At 45.6% G+C, this 13,728-nt stretch overlaps 1 protein-coding gene and 1 long non-coding RNA gene across 4 annotated transcripts in view; one reads left to right on the forward strand and one right to left on the reverse strand.

Annotated features, from left to right (window-relative positions):
- Positions 1 to 3,151, reverse strand: LOC143513139 (uncharacterized). The gene is made up of 3 exons (XR_013130589.1): positions 2,531 to 3,151; positions 1,814 to 1,918; positions 1 to 702 (listed from the first exon to the last, which is right to left on the reverse strand). It is a non-coding gene; the product is annotated as an uncharacterized LOC143513139 (long non-coding RNA).
- Positions 3,079 to 13,728, forward strand: part of cntn2 (contactin 2) — a 27,423-nt gene continuing 16,773 nt past the window's right edge. The window contains exons 1-2 of one of the 3 annotated variants that reach the window (XM_077004151.1): positions 3,079 to 4,178; positions 13,473 to 13,575. In XM_077004151.1, coding sequence (XP_076860266.1) covers positions 13,518 to 13,575 — 58 coding nt within the window. In that variant the 5' untranslated portion in view covers positions 3,079 to 4,178; positions 13,473 to 13,517. Of the gene's footprint in view, positions 4,179 to 4,355; positions 4,378 to 12,096; positions 12,686 to 13,472; positions 13,576 to 13,728 lie in introns of those variants that run through there. The other 2 variants (XM_077004159.1, XM_077004167.1) reach the window with 2 other exon arrangements.

Consider the following 13,728-nt stretch of genomic DNA (forward strand, 5'->3'; position numbering starts at 1 on the left):
GTGTCACAATATGCATAAGGCCCATGTCAGGCAGCACTCCATCCAGCTGTGCTCTATACAGTCTGGACAACAAAGTTCATCTTGAACTTGACTCTGGTGATGTGTCTGAGGGTCACAGTGTGAGCAGGTCCTGAAACAAAGCCCTTTAGCAGGACTCGCTGAGACGTTTCAGAAGGTTTTTGCCTCTTTCTTTTTTTTTCTCTAGTGAGTGTTAAATGAATATTTGACTTTTTAAAGATTTTGTCTTGAACGTTCTCAAGCTGTTTCATTCTAAAGCTGAAGCGCTAGACACACAGCAGATGCCGAATGAGCTGCCTGATGTTGTTGATGTCCATGCCACTTACCGCCGGAGGAGAAACACTCCACACATCTTAAAAGAAACCAATGGATCCTGAACACTGCTCAAAATTCAATTATTTCCCCCACGCATGTGGTAGCACTCATTATGTGCAATAAGACCATACATTAAAACATTCCAAGACACAGGCATGAGAGATTAGAGTCTCATAAACCAAGAGAATTAGCCTTATAGGCATCCAGAACGTTGGCAGCTATCTCGTCCCAGCCAGCTGTTGTGAGTGTGGGCTGTTCTGCTTGGCTCGGCACAGGTGCGATCATGACTCGCGGTCTCACCTGTCACCCACTCCTCGCCCGTCAACCGGGGTGTCCTGCAGGGCTGGTGGTGCTGCCAGGAGACACTGTCTTGACATGAAGACGTTGGAACAGGGCGTTAGGGTTCGTGTGCACTTCTCCCTCCGCTCTCCCCTGAGCTAAATGGCATGTTCTGTTTTGCTGGGATGAAGGTTTCCCAATTTGAGGCCTCAAAATGTATAGGACTTCACTGCACCTCAGTAGTGATAACCAGAATCAGAATCTCAAAAGCAGGAATATGTATTGGAAGGCAAGATATTGGAGGTCATTTGAGGTGGTATAACTTGATTAATTAGTTAATTAATCAGATGTGCTATCCCTAAAGCAAAAACTCACTATTTAATTTTTCCGAAGAGCCTAAACCACCTTCTTTCAGTCTAAACCATTAATCCCCCATCAGACTCATACTTTAGTTCAGTCGCTACTCATCCAACTATATTCCAGGACGGTGCACACAGACTGATGGGAAGTTTTCTACAGTGTCCTTTTAGAACAAACCATTTTGCCACACTCCCATTAGACATGCACACAGCCTGGGGTGACGGTGCCTATCTCTGAGGGAGGACAACCCCCCACCCGGCCCTCCCGGGGAGGCCTGTGACCAGGTGTCAGCCATCAGGTGTGAGCAGTCGGCCTGCCAACACTGTCTTTAGCTCCCCAGAGAAAAGGAGGCTCGGGAGCTGGGACAACGACTGCCAGTAGCATCTAAGAGTGTTCTTCATCTAAATGCTAATGGCCCTACTGCCCCAGAGTGGAGAGAAGGGAGGCAGAATAAAGGGAGCTCTGTCGACGGGATGTCTCATGCATAACAGTGGATGGAGAAATCAGAGTGTGGATATTTAGTGCAGAGTTTCCGAAGCCTAGAGCACTTTTTTTCAAGGGGTGCTTAGATTCAATTGCATTTGCATACGATCGGGGTGGAGTGGGGTTCTGTGTGTGGAAGGTGGGGGCGTGGGGTGATTTTCAGTGTTTTGTTCTTATTATGAGCCACAATCTCTGCAATAATTTAATCCATTCAGTTTTTCATTAAGCAAATGATTGAATTGGCAGATTTGGAATTGCAGCCCTTTGAGCTGAACTGACTATTCGATAACACTACAGTCGCAACATTTCGTTTTGCTGCTGATGATTTTCAAGGCTGCAAAACCAAACGACACTGTACCTTCTCAGAGTGGGCGAAGTGGCCACTCAGTGGGCCTCCGATGGGGCCAGACCGGGCTCCGAGGTGCCATCATTCAGGGAGATGGCAGGGTTGACCAACGGGGCCCTGGGCAAAAGCGCTCAAGTTACCCAGGGCTTTTAGACACTGTTAGAAATCATTGCTATTGATCCCCTTCAAGCAACAGATGGAGCCTGGGCCTCCTTCAGGGAACCTGGAGGCACCAACCTCAGACGCCATAACTGCAGAGTAAGCAGGATCAGCTGGGGTCAGTATCAAAATGATTTTTATATCATAAAAAGAAACTAAAAATTCCTTTTTGGGGCAAAATATATATGCTGATTACACGTTACTATTGCAGACTCAGCATAACGTACCTGTGCTGTAGTGGTAGCAGTTCCAACATTGAGCCTCATCTCAAGTCAAAATAATTAAAGAGCCGATCAAGACAACAAGCAAAAATATGTTTTTTTGTTTCCTGTAGGCCTGTGCTAAATTACATTTAAATTGGAGAGTATTACCCAGTTCATAAATATGCTTTTATCGATATATGCTTTTTGTTATATGCTATTAGCAAGGAAAAAGCAAGATGGTCATCACTTTTGCAGTCTGAGGTCTTTCCAGCACACAGATACACGCTGGCAGCCGTTCAGAGTATCATTGACTATTCATTACATGCACAGAGATATAACGTACCGCTTCAGCCTTGCAAACACACACCTGCGAACACGAGCGTCCCGGGCGCCTGTCACACAGACCCCGCCGCCCTGCCCCGTCACAGCACCAACAACATCAGTTGAGGTTCCGCTGGTCAAAATGAAAATTAATACGACAACGGGGAGCAGGAGTGCGACGGAGCATCAGGGGCTGACGATGAGAGCCCGCCAACCGGAGAATCAGGGGATCTCCGGGGAAAGGTCGCTGAAACGTGATCCCGTCCCTGAGCCCAATGTAAAGAGACACTGCAGGGGAGAGAAGGCAAGAACTTCCCAGAAATCTCGCCGGATACATGAATCTAAAACTCCGGCACTCATAGCCTGCAGGCCACGCAACCCGGGGGCCATTTAATTAATTTTCTCCTTCATGACTTCATCTGAGGCAGCAGGATCGATTAGCCGAGTAATGCTAAGCTTCATCAGTGCTAAGCACCTCTCGATGCATTTATCTTCGTTTTTTCTGCTTTTCTGTTAGCAATATTTTACTGTTGGCGTATTTTAGTTTATCAGCAGTTTGAACCGTTTACTTTAGAATATTAACAGTTAAATAACATTTAAAACTAATCAGAACGTAAGCTTGCTCTTTTTATGACTGTCATTTCTTATAGTTCAGGGGATTTTTTTGGTATACAGTAAGTGTGCAAGTCTGGCACCAGTGTGTTTTATGTGATTAGATCTATGACCAGGTTTAGCGGATCTCCTGCCCGTCACACACATAACTGGACTTACTGGAGTGCTCGAGGTCCAGGAAGGACGTGCAGCACCTGCAGACAGGTGCACGTGGAGGGGTGGAGCCAGTGGGCGCTGATTGACACATCCACACCACTTTTATAGGTACAACCACAAACTAAACAAACGCATGGCTTTTTAAAACATAAAGCGTGCAAGGTTTGAATGTTTATAAGGTTGCAAACATTTGGTTGTTAGTAGTTGTAAACTGAGATATTACATGTTAACACAAGACGCGGCCAGCGATTATCTGATTATACAAGTTGGTGTGACTCAACGGGCCACATTCAGAAATTAAAGCATCTCTCCGGTTTTGGCCGATGTGCAAGCAAACAAATGCGAGTGTGTGAAAACGGTGCCAAGAGATTTCCATTAGGTGTGAGAGGGGGGTTGGGAGAAGAGTGCACACTCCACCCCCCAGGAAGGAAACTGCTCCTGATTTTGAGACAATACACTGCGTGGTGACTGATAACAAAAGAGAGGTGAGTTTTCATAGGTATTGTAGCGCTGTTATTATTCCATGTGAATAAAGCGCGAGGGAGGGGCTGATGTTCAGTGAGGAGAATGTGGATTGGTGCAGGTTTAGTGCGAGGGGAATGATAGGAGGGGTGTGCTTTAGACTATGAAAGGAGTGAGCGAGAAGAGACAGAGCCTGTCTTAATAAAGACCCATCTTATTGCGACTGGCGGCTTCTGCCTGCTTAACAAAGCTCTGTTAGGAGAAGAGAAGAGTCTCGAGCTGTAATATAAAGAAACACCCCGAGTGGTCCCTTTTATGATAGGGCGTTAGATGCGGTCAGCATCACTCGCCTCCTTGCGCATGATCGGCGGACTACGCATCCCCTCTGCCGGGAGTCAAAACAGCATCGCCGAACAAGGAAGAACGACTGCGATCTCGTCCTAATTCTGAACCGCTGAATTAAGGTAGGAGCACGCTTTCAAAATACACCTAAAATTGAGCATTTTGTAGTCGCAGTTGCACGCACTCTGATTTATGTCTCGGCCTGTTTTTAGAGGTAAAAATAGAACGATGCGCACCGATCTACACGCTGTTTATAAAAATACGAGAAGGTCCCACATCCAGCCACGGCAACTGATTGCGCAATAGGTTCCTCCGGCTAAGGTATATTCTATGTTTACGCCCCTATACAATAACAATAACCTAGCCACAACCCAGTTACTGTAAAACAGAAATGACAGCTTCGTCTGACAGCTATTATACATTGGGTTTACGAACCTCGTGTAGTTTCCTTGTTACTGAAGCGACACCTCGCTCCTAAATATAACCGTCGCCCAGATTTTTGTCCAGGACGCGAGCGAGGAGGTAGGCACGATGTTGCTGGCACAGCACACTAAAACACAGGTGCCCTCCTGCGCCTTAAAAGCACTTTGGCATTGTCGTGGTCTCTAATGTAAACACCGGCAGTATTGTGAGCATTAAGTTTTTAAAAGAAAACAACATAAAAAGATAAATAACTGCATTCAAATTTCAGATGTCATCTATAGCACTTGTGTTAATTACTAATTATAAAACATTCTCTCCTTTAATTTCAGTTTTAGGGAAGATATTTAAAGGGTATTGACAAGCATTATCACTCATATCAATGTTAAAAGTATTATATAGCAGTTTACTTCATTCATTCTCTCAATAGAGTCCTTCATTATTCACATTCTAACTGGAGAAGCAGTAATGGGCTTAAGTTTCGGCACTGATTGCTCAGTTCAGATCGTATAGGATAAAAGTATGACTGCAGCACGTCCGAGAGATTTACTGATAACGCTCAGATTTAGGGCTGGAGAATGCCTCTCATTCTCTAGCATAGATGGTGACAGTCATGCTGTCATTTTCAGCATAGAACAGTGTGTTTTTTGTTCCGAAATTTCAATAGACATTAGTTTAGTGGCATAGTCATTTGAAATAGAGCCGTTCAAAAACAGCAGTAATTTTCACCCAATCCACCAACAATATGTTCACACATAATTCAGTCAAATTTGCTTCTTGAATTGTTCTTTGCATTTTCATTTTATGATTTCATTCCAGTCCTGGATGCCTGCCATAAATCTTTTTTAAGCAACTCAACAATTACCAATTCTAACAGACCGGAGAGAACTACATACTACTGCTAACAGAGTCGCCTTAAAAGCACATCTGAACAGAACCTCCCAGTGGTTAATCCCTACTTCAGATCAACATCTGTAGAAACCACCCAAGGGCTGTAAAGGGCTGACTGACTAAGGCAGCGTGTTAGCATGCATGTGTGAGAGTCACAGCTCGCTGCTAACAGGCTTTGGGACTGGATGTGTGCTGAAGGTGTTTGGGGAGTCGGAAATGCCTAGAGTGACAGGAGCGTCGACAACGCAGGCATTGGCAACAGTCAAGTAGATTAAAACCCAGCGAAGCAGGATCAGAAAGCCCAGAGTGATGTGTTAATGCCGTCTACACTGGTCGAGGTACAGCGGGCACATCTGCTCAGGTGTTCCGGCAGACCTGAACATGAAGCGGTTATTTGCGGGTGTGGGAGTGTCAGCGTGAGGAAGAGCAGACGAGGAAGAAAGAGGGTAGGAGATGAAACGACAGCCAGAGGACAAGTGGACCGGTGTTGGCACGTCAGACGCTTGGAGAGAACATGCTGATAAAAACTTAGTCAAGCTTCAGGGTCATGCAGAGAGTTGCCCATAACCTGGAAGCATCTATAAAATAATGCATTCAATTATAAAATTATGCATGCAAATATAAAATTATGCATGTAAATACTGCCTCGTGCTCCTCGGGAAACAGCCATGCATATCATTAAACATTCCTCACATTCATGTGTTTTCCAAAACTGCAGTGGCAGAGCTTGGAGAGTGTTCTAGGGAGGCCGATGGGTTTGTAGCTGGTGATGTGTCCTTCTGTGGGTTCAGCGTTCTTTACTCTCCATCTCTTCCTCAGATCTACTGAGTTGTTTTCTACATGGAAGTAAGAGCTACAGTGCGGTTCTCTCATCACTATCAGGCAGTGGAGACCAGCTCAGATCTACTGCCCTGCGGAGGTTAACTCCAACACAATTGACTAATATTCAAATGCTGTCCAGGGGCTTGATTAACTGGAACAGGTGTTAGATTAGGGTAGGGTAGAAGTAAACTCTGCAGGCTAGTTAATCTTCAGTATCTGTCTTGGGCACCATGAAATAAGATGTGGATCTGTGTAAAGTGTGTATGCAACTGCCTACTGTTTCATGACAAGTGTATTTCCAAATTCAACTAATACTGCTCCACTTTGGGGTTCCATCTGCGTTTCTATGTGTCAGTCAAAGCTCACTGCATGTTTACTGGGACTGACTGACATCATAAAACGTGATGACTTTAAGTGATATCAGTTTGGTTCGAACCTTTTTGGCATGTTGTCAGATGCTCTCATTCTTTGCCGGCGTTATTGATTGTTCCTTCCTGGCCCACTCTGATTCCGTCTTGACTTTCATGCAAGAGGGTGCGGACTGATAGGGTGTGACCAGGGCTCCAGAGGATGAGCCAATCAGAAATCACAATTGAGCTTAGTTTTGTCTCCAGGGAAACCAGGAACTAACATACCTGGCATATCATGACTGCCTTGTTGTTTGCTACGTTATTTTTTTATTTTTATTTTTATTTTATTTTTTTATAATTCCATCTTTTGAAAACATTACTATTCCATCATATTCTTTAAGGACCAACCGAGAACCTCAAAGTATTTTGCATAATAAGCTGATCCTTTAAAGAACGGAGAGTCTGTAATGATGTGGGACAGAATTTCATGATGCTTGCTGGACCGTTCTCTCTAGTCGCTGAAAAACAACCCCATCCAAACCTTGTGAGTCCATACAAGATAGCCGGTATCATGCACTTACTGCAGTGAATGAGTCAGTGAACTGTTTGCAGATTTTAATAACATCTTCATCCTTAGAGCAGACTTACTTAACCCTGACCAAAATACATCCGGATCAGCACTGCCTCAGGGGACAGTATTTATTACATCAGTCTTCTGGCAAAGGCACTAGTAAATTTGTCTGATCAAACGGTGCAAGTCGCTTTGGATGGTCAGATGTCAAAAGGCCATATATGTCTGTGTCCAGGGTCAAAAGATCAAGGACCTCTACAACTGCCATGCCATGTAGCTCCAGTTGAGATCTGGCTACCAACAAGGAAGGGTGTTGTTGTGTGTACGGGTGGAGGTAGGGGTTCCTTCATCTTTACTGCAAAGTGCTTCAGGACAGATGAGGCTCTGTTTGTGTCTGCTAGCAGGAACAGGCGCAGACACTGAGTCTCCTTTGTCTTCCCGGCCGACACAGACATGTTTGTCACCGAGACCGTGCCCTGTTCCCCGTGACATCACCGAGCATGCTTATCGCTGGCATCACGGGTGCAGCTGTCGCTGGGTACGCCGTCCTTTAGCACGCTTTGGACCCCGTCACAGGGGGTGTAACGGAGAGGAGAAAGGGCCCGCTCCCTCTCCCGTCACTCAGAGCGCACTGGAACAAACAACGCAATCGTGTTGGAAGCGTTAAAGGGAAAGTGCGTGACCTTGGGTCTCCGGTTCCCCGTCCAGAGCCCTGCTTGTCTGGGATGCCTGTAACACGTGTGTCTTGTGTATATGGGGTTTAAAAAAAAACTGTCTGACATATCAAGGAGTGGAGCACAAAAAGCCATGAAAACAAAAAAGAAGCCATCAAAGGAACGAGCAAAACTGTTCCAGTATCTTAAAAAGAGAAGGAGAAAGACAATGGTAGTTAGTCCACTACTGTTTCTATGAAAGGTCACCAGAATGCAAGGGTGTCCTCTCCTTGGGAACAGAACATTACACTCTGCCAGGAGTGTACCACATCCCCGGTACCCTCACACACAGCAGTCGTGTAGATGTGTCGGTCGTGGACTGGCCATCGAACCTCTGTGAGGGCTTTTGATTCTCCGAGGTCACACGGCCTCCAACGTTCCCTCCAGTTTCAGGCATGTGCGTTTGACTCCAGTGGCCAGACAAACACCATCTTGTGCACCATCTGCTTGGCACGATGGGGGGTGGGGCTGGACATGCCATTATGTACATGGGCACGAGTCATGACAGTCAGGGCAAGTAGCACGGTCCTGGGTCGGAGCCGTCTGCCGCGGTCTCACTGTTCTTTTAGTGTGTGCAGAATGCATATTAGATGCACATCAGCTCATAAGCTGAACTGAGGACTCGTGCGTCAGTATATCTCTAGGCAGTAGGTGACAGAATGGTTTTTGCATTTAAACAGGGACAATCAGTGACTAAGGTCTCCAGCTTCAATACAGTTTTTGTCAAGTACTTTACCATTGTTGCAACAATTATCTTACGATCACAAACTGTACTGTGCAAGCGCCGTTGCTATTTCCAGTTTTGTTTGCTTTTGTGCAGTCTTAAATAACAAGTAATAATAAGTGGGTATTGTTAGCTTTCACTGTTTCCTGCTGATCTGTGCTCGGTGAACCACTGGAGGCCCCGTGCAGTGTGCAGCTGCAGGAAACGACAAGCATTGTGACCGTATGTGAAATCTGATCCATTTGAGCCTCAGAGATTGACTGGTTTCCATTTTCAACAGAAGTCAGGGTGAGTCGGGGTAGCACTCAGTCTCCCTTCTCCACCCTTTTAAAACCCCTTGCTAAGCTCCTTCCTCCTTGGAAACACCGGCATTTAGTTAGATAACACTTTATTACTCTGCATGCGAATTTTACTTGTTGTGAAACATTTTGGTAGAGATGGAGGACCTATGTGTAGCTAAAGGTTTAATCCGATTTTCGCTGCAGAATGCGGCGGTATGGTGAAATATTGATGAAGGCGTTGGTACGTGATGGATGAGTGGACAGTATATGTATTTGATTTTCTGTTAGCAGTGTCGAGTTAGTTTGCCTCTGTGTGCTAGTCCAATGGCAGAACATATGACCTTGCCCCATATGGAGATCATAGTAGCAGAAACCATGGAAATAAATGAATGCCATTTCATTACATTAGGTTCGAGTCTATGACCTCTTGAGTAATAGTCACGTTCTCTGACAACTGTTCTAACCTCCACCACATTAGCATGAGCCATGGCTTGTGGCCGGAATTCGAAATGCCACAGGGGTTAACTGAGACCTGCACTGAGGCTCAGAGAAACAGGCTAGAAAAACACAAAATCTTGCTAAAGTGGCACTAAGAGAGCTTGCATAAGAGCGACCTGTGCACCTTGTTTGTAAACAGACTGATCTGTCAATCATTCAAATAGCACTTATATTATGTCTGAAGATTAAGATGATTTGGATCTTGCTCTGAAGTAGCAGCACCTGCTCATCACGGCCCATTGCAGACTGTATTCTAAATGTCAGTCATGCTTTACCGTTCTGCTTTAACTTAATGTCACGCCTTGAATTGCACAAGCCGAGCCCAACTCATCAAATAAGTCCTGATGAAAAAGGGGTTTGCCGATGTGATTTGACATGTTCTTGATTGACGTACGAAAATGGCAAATTTGCATTTCAGATCATTGTTTAAATAGCCAGTGGAGAAAGCCAGCTTGCCACTGTGTCTGAACACACAATGCAGCAAGCACCTGGATAAATGCTGAAGCAGAAATACTCATAAACCTTAAATCATGTTGTCTTAGCTCCTCCAGTGTTTAGCAAAAAGCCTATTATGGGGGTTATGTGGGTTTATAAAGCCTGGAGACTGGTGAGTTTATGCGAAGCTGATCAAACGTGGTATGGAAAAGATTACATTGGGGACAGGTGATTGCACAGAGAAACTGCAGGTGAGGTGTAATATAAGAGAATGAGGATACCATCTTCTCTTCTAATATCATTCATGAGGATGCTCTCAAATATGTTTTGTTATCGGGTGCATTCGCAGCATTTATTTGGCGAAGAAGATGTCCTTTGCCTAGGCAGATCATAATTACGATTCCTCTCACAGCCGTATCGTAAACACTCTTCCAGGCAGGGACTGCGTGTTTGTACAGGGACTAGAGCATATAGCCCAACACTGGCACGCTACAGTTGTGAGATCACGGGGAGATTGCCTTTCTCAAAAGCTGTTTGATCGTCTTGAATGAGGCAGTTCAGTGGCCGGCTTCCTTTAACGTTCTTGCCCTTTGACATCTGCAGTAGTTCTGCTGATGTTAAGAGGAAGTGTGGACAGGGGGCTGGTTGGAACTTCAGAACTTGGAGACATGTTGCTCAAACCAAAATACCCTTGGCAAAGACGCCTTTGTTATGTCTGAATTGGCCTCTTTCACCTAGAGTCATGGATCACATGGACCACCTGCTGGAAAGGGCCCGTCTGGGATGTGGTGATCCATCAGCAGAGGGCAGCACTGAGACGCTCATCACTTCAACCAGTGTATCTCTTTTTATAAAGGGAAAGATGAAGTGATGACTGCATCCCAAGAAATGAGAAGCATAGTTAGAAAATACTTGGAATGAGTGGGAACAACAATGTGTGTGTCTGTGTCTGTGTCTGTGTGTGTGTGTGTGTGTGTGTGTGTGTGTGTGTGTGTGTGTGTGTGTGTGTGTGTGTGTGTGTGTGTGTGTGTGTGTGTGCACGCCTGTGTGTGTGTGTTAAAAGAAATGCTATTGATTTCATTGTGAATCTGCAGCAACTGCACTTACACATGAAATAAGCATAGAAGCCTGTTGTGTTTTTCGTTCCCCAAACCCAACTATATGCGTCAAGACAAGTTCTGTGCTAAGTATGTGGGCCCTTTGCAAACGGATACTGAGCACCAATATCATTCGCTAAGCACAAATCTAGCTGGTTCGTGCAGTTGTAGGAATTTTAGTAATGATATTTAACTAACCTACCTGCTTGCCTACAACCAAGGACAGAAATAGGTGCAGAAGAAGGATTGACGTGCATAAAACGTATAAAATATCTGACTCCAAATTATAGTTCTTCTCAAATTGCTCAGCACAGGTTATAGAATATACGTAACCAACTTTATAAAGTACCTTGCTATAAACAATAGCCTGCTTTGTGAGAGGTTTATCAAAACATGAGCAGCAGATGGGATACTTTAGAAGGAATTGGCATTGACACCTTTTAACTGATACTCATTTAACCGATATTCACTGATACTCATTTTTTTTTACTGTTAGCTCATCTGGCCCCGTATAGCTATACTCAAGGAAGACCGTGGCTACACAATTAACCAGATTTATTCAATATCCAACAAAATATAAACAATAACATAACCATACTAGATTAAAGTAACAAGAATAATACCTAATGGAAACAGAGATACCGACCAGTGCAGATTGCCTCACGGTGCGAAGAAGAAGAAGCCGAAGAAGATACAGAAGAGGAGCCCCCTGCCCCCACAACCCTCTCCCCTTTATAACCCCCCAGCATTTCAACCCTCTCCCCTTTATAAACCCCCAGTATCTCAACCCTCTACCCTTTATAACCCCCCAGCATCACAAACCTCTTCCTTTATAACCCCCCAGTATCTCAACCCTCTCCCCTTTATAACCCCCCAGCATCTCAAACCTCTCCCTTTATAACCCTCCAGCATTTCAACCCTCTACCCTTTATAACCCCCCAGTATCTCAAACCTCTCCCTTTATAACCCCCCAGTAACTCAAACCTCTCCCCTTTATAACCCCCCAGTATCTCAAACCTCTCCCTTTATAACCCCCCAGCATTTCAACCCTCTACCCTTTATAACCCCCCAGTATCTCAAACCTCTCCCTTTATAACCCCCCAGTATCTCAAACCTCTCCCTTTATAACCCCCCAGCATTTCAACCCTCTCCCTTTATAACCCCCCAGTATCTCAAACCTCTCCCTTTATAACCCCCCAGTATCTCAACCCTCTCCCCTTTATAACCCCCCAGTATCTCAAACCTCTCCCTTTATAACCCCCCAGTATCTCAAACCTCTCCCTTTATAACCCCCCCAGTATCTCAATGGGACAGCAGTCACAAAAACCAGGTTAACTGATAGGAATCAGGCTGCTGGTAAAGACAATAGAGTACATTTGCATACAGAGTGCATTTCCACACAGGACTGCCACCTTTGGGGTGAAGTCTACAAACTTCAGTGAGTGATGGAACTTTTACCCTGTTAGCATAACCTGGCCCAGCACACAACAAGCTGCAAAATGCACTAAACATGCCACACAAACTAAAATACAAATGGTCAGTTTTATCCCATTGCTATGGGAACCTCTTGAGGTAAACCACCATTTGTTGCCCCCCATGGTTTTATGGAGGAACACCAGAACCCGCATCCCCCACAGGAACACATCTGACCACTCCTACACATGGGTGTACGGCCACGTGTGCCACCAACCCAAGAAAGCAAGCGTGGGATCCAGTCAGGCAGCAGAGTGGTTTTGGAGTGCTTCTCCCATGTGCTGTAGTTCACGTACACTCACCTGGGCTGCCGATTTGAGAACCACTCCCATGAAAACCCCATGACAAGCAGAGGTATGTAGTTACACTTTATCGACTGACTCCAAACAGTACACCGTGGAGCCGTTTATGTCATGAAAATACTTTTTCGGGCCAGGAAAGTGCCAATTATAAGTCCAGGAAGAGGTTACACTGAGCTGTCAGGAGATACCACTCCACTAACTCTGTACACATACTGGGAGGACCTGATTGAGATCAGTGTAGTGCTCAATCACTGAGTGCAACCCAGCCAATTACATCGAGTTATTTTGAAGAGGCTTCTCCCAGATGTGGACTCCTGTCTTAATAGCTCCTACCATCGAACAGATACCAGCAGGTGACAGATTAGTGGGAGGAAACGGGAAATAGAGGAATTGTCGGGTAGTTGAAGGTATGGATTTGAGGTGGGAATATGATGTTAGAGTTCCTCCGAGCTGAGCTTAATCAAGTGTGTAAGGTTTAAACAGTGAAGAGGGCTGCTGCTTCAACATCTCTGTGAAGAAAGGAAGCTTCAATGTGGACCTCTGAGGAGCACACATGTCATTTTTTAAATGGTGTGGACCAGCGGAGCAACGGCATTTCGGGAACTGTGAATTCTGCAAGCCTGTACACGCCGTGGCCTCCGCACGGGACTTTATCCGCAGGATTCCACCTAGTTCGGGACTTCAAGGCGGAGATTTACCGTTCTAATCCCTGTTAGCTGAAAAGCAGTACAGACGACCTCCACAAGCTAGCTGAGCTAGCTAAGAGCGCCCCCGAGCAGGGTTATTAGCAGTGCCTGCCTGACCCTTCCTGTCCCTGCCTGTCTCTCTGCTCTCTTCAGGTACCAGCAGAGCGTCTCTCGTCTGGGCGTGGCTGTGGAGAGAGGATGAGGGTTCTGTTGTTTCTGCTAGTGCTCAACTCCCTGGAGCCCAGCCGTGCTGCTGGTAAGTAAATCCCGCCCTTCACCCCCCACCCCCACCTCACCTGTCCATTCATCTTCCATCAGACCGGTAGTGGAGCGTAGCCTCTTTTCCCCTGAACCCCGCCCCTTCCTTGCAGCGCTGGTGAAATGTAGGAAGTCAATCTGATGACATTAG

This window comes from Brachyhypopomus gauderio, chromosome 1 (genome assembly GCF_052324685.1).
Source record: "Brachyhypopomus gauderio isolate BG-103 chromosome 1, BGAUD_0.2, whole genome shotgun sequence".
NCBI lineage: Eukaryota > Metazoa > Chordata > Actinopteri > Gymnotiformes > Hypopomidae > Brachyhypopomus > Brachyhypopomus gauderio.